Here is an 8935-nt window from a genome sequence, read left to right as displayed (position 1 = left end):
CTTGTCTACTGAAAATGCTTATTTGTCTAACTGAAAGTGTTGTACTGTGTACGTACGTGTACGTTTGCCCGTGTATTTGTAGGAAATGGAACAAATAATAAATGTTATCTATTAAAAACAAAATAAGAAAAGAAGTAAGCATATATATAAACAACAACAACAAAAAAACACGAAACAAAACCAATTATAAAGCCCCAATATAGTGTTCTTGCCTACCTTGGCTCCCTCCCGTGGCCGAGAGTGTGTTACGGTGAAACACGGTTACACGGTAGTAGGTAATAGGCACAAATCAATTTGTTGTTTATCTCTAGTGTAGCTATCAAGAATTGGATGACGCCAAACAAAACGGAACCATAGTAGAGATGTAGAGACTCGAGGCAAAACTGTGCAACAAATAAATGAAACATTGGGAAAATGGAAACAGAAAAAAATTGAATATCATGTGTATGAAACGAAAAGAAGAAAGCAGAAAAATATGCAATTGCTCTCTTACTAGCTTGTTGTGTTATTCTCTTCTGTAAGGTTCAGTTTACGTGTTTTGCAGGGTTGTTATGGTTGATTTTTCATTCATTGTTATTTTAATTCTTTTTTTACAATATTTTCTTTTCTTTTAACTCGATTAACTCTTACTTGAACGTTTTGTTTTTGTTTTGGTTTGTTTTTTTTTTTTGCTAAACTTAAACTAGCATTCTGGAATTAGGTAAAAGCACAGTTAAACGATATTGAAACGCTGCAATCGTTTGCAATGCGCAACGCAACGCAAGAGCCTATTTAAACGCGTAAACTGTGGCTGTGTGACGTCAAACGGAAAGTTCTACAAACGTGTTAACGCTTCTCCCCCACCTAGAACTGATGGAACTCGCATCCTCTTCCTCCACTCCTTCCTCTATCACACCAGGTGCAATTACAGAGTACTGAGTAGTAAAACAAACAAAAAGACAATTGAAAATCTTGGCTTATATATGTATGTATGTATGTATGTATGTATGTATGTAACTTTGCATGAAAATGTTGCCGTGTTTCATCCAAACCCGCCACTTTACACTATTTGAGCGAGAAAAACTGAAGATATCCTGCAAGAAGCATATTTATAAGAGAAAAAGGAAACAAACACTATAAAAAAGAAAGACCAAAACTCCCGTAATGATGGTGGGCATCGTGATCACCACAGACAGAATCCCAAAAAAAGAAGAAGAAGACACATATGCCACAAACGATAACAATCAATCCGTTTCCATTTTGCCGTAGTATTCCAACAAGTGTACGCAATGCGATCCCTACTCCACTAACACGTCACCTTTCATAGTAACCGGCCCGGTAGAGTAGTGGCCGACCCCCACCATAACATGGTTTAAAGAGGAAGCAGGGGCCAGGCTGGGTTGGTTAGTTTAGGATCTCAAAAATGTCAAATTAGAGTGTGCGTCGCGTTACCGGGCAAGTCCATTATCGGGCCCCTCCTATCCTAGTAGGCATAGTCATGTCTCGACGTCTCAGCAGCAGTAGTCGATTGCAGGAACAAAGACAGGGAATGTTTTTTTCGGGGCGTGATAAGCAAATGTGCCATTAAAATACGGGCGTGTGGAAATTTGGTTTGAATTTAGTGCGGTTTTCCCGTACTCTGGTAAACTGCTGGAAACCCTCCCTTTTTAGTGGGCACTACAGAATCGATCAGGATGTGGAACAGAAGGTAAATTAGTGTTTGCGTGTGAGCGTGTGTGTAAGATGTTCCGAAGCAGGGCCTCCTTAGGAAAGTGTACCAATTGGATCGTAAGTCTGTGTGTGTGTGTGTTCCCCTACCGGTCCTTTTCAATGATTCGCGTGGTAGGATGCGTACATGCGTTAAGGTGACTTTTGGGGGAAAAATGGACCAATAGATGCGAGTACGCGACTCCCACATCCCGGTGTGGTATTACATTAGCACACCAAAAATCTCCTCAATGGTAGTGTACTGTAAATCCTGCATGATATTTAGTGCCGAACGGATGTACATATGCAAAGGGAAGGGGAGGGGTACGATCGTAACACACTATCACTATCTCATTACACTCACGTGCTTCCACCCCGTGCAAGGGGAAGGAAAGTCGCGGGAAGCGGAATTAGTGTCATTTAATTGTAACAACGTTTGTAAATGTGCATAGACGTATATGTATGTATGTGAGTGTATGTTTGTGGACCTGTGTTTCTGTGTGTGTGTGTGGGGTATGTGTGTATTTTTGTCTGTATTGTTGAGAGCCTGCCCCAGCTAGCCCCTCACACAGCTGTTACGTTTTACTGATAGGCAGGGAGGTGGTGCGGCAAGACGTTACTGCTCCTGCTCCAACTAGTTTGCAAACCCGGTGTAGCAATTAAAATGGCCGAAAAGTTAGCAAACATATCCCGTTTTGAACTGAGCAGGCTAGAGGGACAGGTGAATTGTTTGTTTGCCATGGTAACGCGAGTGGAACTGCTGGCACTGGCCTCAAAACGAAACGCCAACAGTACACGCACGTGCTGTATGGTGGGCGTTTACTTATCCCACGGGCTGGGCCCGACCATTTCGAAGTAGAAGGAAACTGAGACTGTGTGTGCGTGTGTGCGTGTGTGTATGTTTGTGTCATCCTCGCGAAAGGTGCGCTTAGTGTTTATGTGCGAAGAAAGCGATCCGAAGCCGAGCGAAAGCATACAGTTCTTGTTAACTTAACGAGCAGGGCAAAAGAAGCGGGAATGCGGGATTGCTCCACTCTACTGTAAAGACTTTCGATGACTATCTACTACGAACGCGCATTTGGGCGCATGCAAACTGTGAAACAGAATTTAATAATAGAACGTTAAGAAACGGTGGCAGGGGGGAAGCCAGGTCTCTCGATCACTTCTTCCCCTATGAAAGGCGCCAAGTGGACCATCTGGGCAGGGAGTGAATCGAGGGAAGAAAGGGGAAGGTATATTATACATATATATATATAGATACATATTACAAAAGGTACATATTGCAAACGATCGTGTGTGTGTGTGTGCACCAGGTCCACGAAAAAACGGGCTCATAAAACACTAGCAAACATACTGAATCTGAACTGGATGGAACTATCGAGAGAAAATAAAATCTATAGATGTAATAATACAACAAAACAAAAAACCGAAGTTGTCTGGTGGTTGTTGAGAAGCTTATTTCCACTGTCCGAAATTAGTATCCAGGTATATATTTTGGACCGAGCAGGAGCTGGTCATGATCAACGCCGGGGAACGAACGACCCGATGTCATTAATTATACGTCCATATCTTCAAGGAGAAGTCGCTACTTTCGAACCTTTTCCACACAGCTCACCTGATATCCAATTAAGGAGCGGAACCGTTCCACCAGGTTCGCTCATCGTTTCCCATCTCTACTTCCCTTCGCCCACGGTGCTGGTAAAAACCTTCCCAAAGTAACAGGAGAGCACGCTCACAGGAGGTAACATAACCTCATTTTGCATCCCATTCTCACATGACCCGATCACCAATCACCGAATCGGGCTGAAGTAACAGGGAAGCATTCAGTGCAGGAGGTAACATCTCATGCCCTGCTCCTTCGCGATGCATCTATCTCTTTCTTGCGCACACGAATGAAACCGGCCGCTGTCTGCTTTGAAATTTGCTACCCAAAATACCAGGAGATCATCCAAATAGGATGGAATATCTCTTATCTTTGCGTTATCATACTGTCATCTCGCTCTCGCATACACTATCAATGAACAACAGTTGCAGGAGACAGGAGATCATCCTAGGCGAGTGGTGATACTCATCTCACGATCATATATGCGTCGTCCTGCTCTCTCTCTCGTACACTATCGATCGCCATATTTAATTCGCTACGGCACATACGGATCAGTTAATCCAATTGAAGAAGAGTCACCACAATGGATGGAAGCCTCAATGGGTCATCCACTTGAATTAATGTCACTTTCCGACGATCATCCTACTGTCATCCTGCTTCCTCGTACACGATCAGACTAAAAGTATCATTTAGCAATGGAGGAACATGAATTTTGATGGCGATCTTCGATGCTCTTCTCTTTCTACCCAACACTTTCGGTGCCGATTTAGTGCCTACCTTTTATTGTGTTAAAAACCGTACGTAGTAAGAAAATGGCTACAATCCTTAGTAATGTAAATTTATTTCCCGCAGCAGCTACATTTTATCTTGCACACAAAATTTGCAATCAAAGAGCATGGAACCGATTACGATTCAAATGATTTGATCATGGTGATTGTGTCAGCACGCTAATCTACCAACTTTACCTCACCCTGTGCCATTGTTCGCGTCAATAGCTGGCGAATTTTAATGGGTAGATTCCTGGAAAGAGGTTAAATCATTCATTGGTTGAATAAAGCTATATCACAGCCAGTCGATCAACACTCACTCATAAATGGACAGCTGGTACGGTTTCAACACCTCCGGCACTACTACCTTGCGCTGGTTTGTTTTGATCGCTCTCACCACCGTCTCACCGAGCATGGCCGGCTCGTAGATTGGTAGACGAGTAAGACCTCTGAAAAAGTGAAAATACAAAAAATAAACAAATCCTTTAATCACACCACCCTCACGCACGTGATCGCGCTCGACGGCGCAACTTACGACGATGCTTTCAGCAAACTGATCGCCTGTTTGCGCGTGTTGAACGCGAAAGGAAATACGGTCGTAGTGTGCACATGGTTCGCCTGTCCCCGCAGATACAGATCGTCCTCGAGCGCATCCATGAAGCCGCGCAGCGCAAACTTGGTCGTGGCGTACGTCTTTGCCCACCCCGGGGCGATGTAGCCGGCGATCGAGCTAATCGCTACGATGTGTCCCTTCCGCCGTCGGATCATGCTGTCGATGAAGGTTTGTGTGGTCTAGCGAGGGAGGAAATCGTAAATTAGAAAATCACACAATCAAACTATACATTTGAGGGTTGCACTATCTACCCAAACGCTTGACAGCACGTTCACTCCCATGCTTCGTTCGATGTGGGATGGAAGCGCATCCTGGGAGAAGCTGGTAGGCAAGATGCCGGCATTGTTCACGAGAATATCGACCGGGCCGAGATCTCGTTCGACGTCGCGTCCCAGCTGGCGGACTGCCTCGTAGTCCGAAACATCAACCTAAAATTGAGAAAAGTTTTCCATTGTATCGGAAACATAGTAGCCATTGGTCCCAACGCTTGATGTGTCAACCTGATGGTGCTAATATAAACAATGCTCCATTACGAATTACACTTTTCATCTTCTTCCCTCTTCGCTATCTAGAGCGACCTTTGCCCACCCTCGGGAAGCCATCCTACGTATGCTAGACGTCTAGATACGTCTTGCTTATCTCGCAAACCTCGTACCTTGTACGCCTCGGCGGACACGTTGTAGCGGCGAAGGCTGGCTACCGTTTTCCGTGCGTTCGTTTCGTCCACATCCACTACGGCCACGTTGCAGCCCTCCTTGGCCAGTGCGATTGCGATCGACTGTCCCAGCCCGTTCGCACCACCCGTCACCAGTGCCGTCTGGCCGGATATGTTTTTTGAGCTCGGCGTGACAAACTGTGCGACCAGCGTTTCCCACCAGAGGGGCACCGATTCGAAGGCAAACACCAGCAGGTTAAGCAGCGTCGCGAACACTTCCCTCGCACGCTGTAGGCTAGTTTTAAGCGGCACCGGTTCAGCCCATTCGTAGGGCTGGGTAAGGTGACGATCGGTGTTCCAGGCTGTCATCGTTTGGGGAGGGAATTAAAGAAAGAAAAAAAACCACTGCACGGCACGGCAAAATCACTTCTCACAGTATCGATGAAACGGAAGCTACTGAATCAGCGCCGCATTGAGAGAAGCTCGATATGGGTCGCTGTGGCAGCGTTAGAGCGAATCGGGAGCGAAGCTGTAATCTTATCCTATATTAACAAGGGCGAACCTTAATCGAACGCGCCGTGTGCTAGATAAGGTTCTGTGGGTGATAATTTGCCAATCGTTTTGGTTTTATTGCCGCAACCCTAGCGAGAGTTCGTACACGAATCACACGAATTGGTAGTCGGTAAGATAAGACGCAGATAAACGCGAATTGGTTTCAACTAGTATTGAGCATTGCACATAGGTCCTTCAATTAAAGCAAGGTTAAAGCCCCCAACCTAGGTGGCTGTTTTTTCTCACAAGACAATTCATTTCGTATCGCTCTGTGCCAAAGATCCGCATCCAATCAGGCTGTTATTAGGATTATGCTCTCAAGCAAATTGCATACATTTAGGCGTAAACTTCCTTCGCTGCCTATAGGCTATAGCCCGTACTGTTTGCTGTGTGCTGTACAGCATTCTCTCCCCTACAAACACCGCACCCGAAATGACCCATCCAAACGAGAGAAATATTAACAACGGCACCATGTGCTCAATCTGCACCAAATCTTCTGTAATCACAACCCGCCGTACATCCGCCTCGAGCAGATTGTCGAACAGCCGATCCATCAGTCTCCTAAACCCGAACGCTCTCATCCAGTCGAGATGTAGCGCGAGACAGTCGCGCAGTGGTGCTGCCGTCCGTGCAACCATATAGGCGGCTGGGAAGCTGGACACCGTTTCGGGCAGAATGTACGACGCTTTCCGTCCCCTCGTCGGGTCCGTGCTCTGCAGCACGGCAATCGTGTACGTGGCCCGATCGACCGAATCCAAGTAGGCGTGAGTGTGCGACGTTCGATCGAGTCCGTCCACCAGGACTGCTCGCGCCAGTATGGCGGCCGTCACATCCGGTGCCAGCTGGTGTACGAAAGCCAGATGCGAGCTCAACATATGCATCGGTATGTCGGTGGCAAAGAACTGTGCGAGTGTTTCCGGTTCAGGCTGGAAGCGATGCACCAGAAGCAGCGATGTGACCCGGGCAAGATAGCACTCGATCAGTATAAACTCGCAGAAGCTAAGCGCGATCTGTACGAAGCGATGCAACGGACTTGCGTGGGTAAGCGTTCGAAGTAGCGTCCCGACCTTTGTATCACCTTCCCCGAGCAGCTTCACACCGTACAGCAGGAAGGAAACACAACCAATCAACGTCCACAGGTCAGTGCTGAAGGGTTGAAATAAGTTGTTGAAAAACTCCATACTGGATTTCCTCGGCACGACCAAACAAAATCGGATCAGCTCCGGCACGGCAATCGTGGGCAGAAAGGGCGCATCCGCTATTCTGCGCGTTATCATCAGATCTACCGTTCCGGATAGCAGCCTGTCTATGCTGACGTATAACATTTCCTTAGCAGAAGCACCGGTAACCTTCACCTCCTGCCAATCCCACCGTAAGTAGTAGAAAAGATGCGAAAATAGCACAACATCGATCCCATCCAATGCGGCCCGTCGGTTATCGAAGGTGTACGGGAAGGATATTAATGCTTGAACGTGTATCAGCAGCTGATGGTTGATGAACATTCGCCGGTAGGTGTACGTTTGTTCGAAGTTTAGCTGCGCTTTAACCGTGATCGATGTGTTGCCATAATCCAAACTATACAGTAGATAGGATCCTCCCTGAACCGAAGTGACGGACCAGTATGAGATACCGCAGTGTTTGAATAACGTCCTAAGCAGTGCAAACATCCCCCCGAGATAGTCTTCGAGATATTGATCTTCCACTAGTGCAACTACGCGTGCATTCCAAGGCGAGGTCGCTGGTAGATCGTGAAACGTGGTTAAAAATGAATTTTGGAGAGCACGCTGGAAGATGGAACAGACACTTTCCACATTCAATTCCAATGCCTCCTAAATGTAACATTCGTAACTTACCACATCCGTGAGGTTCGCGTACATAAGCACCAGTCGAGATTGATCCAATTGGCCAATGCTTCTATTGCCATCAAATAGTACCTTTGGAAAGGGTAGCTTTTGTAGCTGGTCGAACACGCTCCACCGTGCAAGATCGACCAGATATAGTGTGCGGATCGATCGTTCGAAAGCATCAGCCACGAACGGGATCAAAGATGAAGTTGAGTTTGCAAGTATTGCCACTGCTTGGTGCAAAAACACTGTCGTGAGAAATTCTGCCCGAAGATTCATTGCGCTTTCATTTCAGACGACTGACTGATCCACTGTTTGGACGGGTTGTCCAGCATACCAAAGCGGATAAGAGTGCATTCCAATTAAAAATTAAATGATTAAACTGTAATAACTTAATAGCATTTGCCTTACACCAGCTACACCGAAGCAATGTGAAGGAAAACAAACATTCGGAAGTAATAATTCATATGTAAACACTGAGAGTATAGAACTATTATTAAAAAAAACACACATATAATTATTTTGCATATCTATCAAATGTATCGATCGGTATGCTCTTGCGCAAAAAAGTCCATTGCGTAGAATGTTTCAGGTGTCAATTAACTCATGTGAATATATTGCCATAGCAACATGGATGAATAAACTCGATTTGGAAGCCTGCTTGGAGCTACATCATATACACTAACTCTTCTTCTATTTGGCGTAACGCCCTACGCGGACATGCCGGCCTATACAGGCTTTCGAGACTTAATTCACTACCACGCAGCCGGATAGCCAATCCTTGCTACGTGGAGACAGTCCATTTTAGGCTTCAACCCATGACGGGCATGTTATTGAATTGTTCGAGTTGACGACTGTATCACGGGACCGCCCCCATACACTAACTCTATCAACTCAATCAACTTGAATCGGTGAAATAATGTAAAAAAAGAGAATATAACAAGACGTGTCCTAAAGAAATTACGATCATAAAACACGTCCACATCATGACTAGCAATAGAGCTATATTATAGGCATGCATGTTTGATAATGTCACACTTCTGTTTTACCATACCTCAACATCTGTGTTCTGTTTTGTAAGCAATAAAAACACGTATCTGTTTGCATCCACGCGAATGTATCGATCAAGATTACCCCTGAACGCGAGACGATGCCAAATCAGATGCTACAAAAGCTGTCCTGGCCCGCTGTACCTGAGTATGCCTTTTTTGTGTC

At 45.7% G+C, this 8935-nt stretch overlaps 1 protein-coding gene across 1 annotated transcript; it reads right to left on the bottom strand.

Moving 5' to 3' along the window:
- Positions 1-4106: 4106 nt before the first annotated feature.
- On the bottom strand, positions 4107-5798 carry LOC1273036 (uncharacterized oxidoreductase YoxD). The gene is made up of 5 exons (XM_311977.6): positions 5325-5798; positions 4921-5097; positions 4592-4848; positions 4377-4505; positions 4107-4309 (listed from the first exon to the last, which is right to left on the bottom strand). The coding sequence occupies exons 1-5, from the start codon at positions 5691-5693 to the stop codon at positions 4237-4239; spliced, it is 1005 nt and encodes a 334-aa protein (XP_311977.4). The 5' UTR covers positions 5694-5798; the 3' UTR covers positions 4107-4236.
- Between the last annotated feature and the right edge of the window lie 3137 nt (positions 5799-8935).

The sequence above is a fragment of the Anopheles gambiae genome, chromosome 2 (assembly GCF_943734735.2).
Source record: "Anopheles gambiae chromosome 2, idAnoGambNW_F1_1, whole genome shotgun sequence".
NCBI classification, from domain to species: Eukaryota; Metazoa; Arthropoda; class Insecta; order Diptera; family Culicidae; genus Anopheles; species Anopheles gambiae.
Note: the sequence above shows the minus strand (reverse complement) of the source record. Positions and strands in the feature narration are given on the sequence as shown.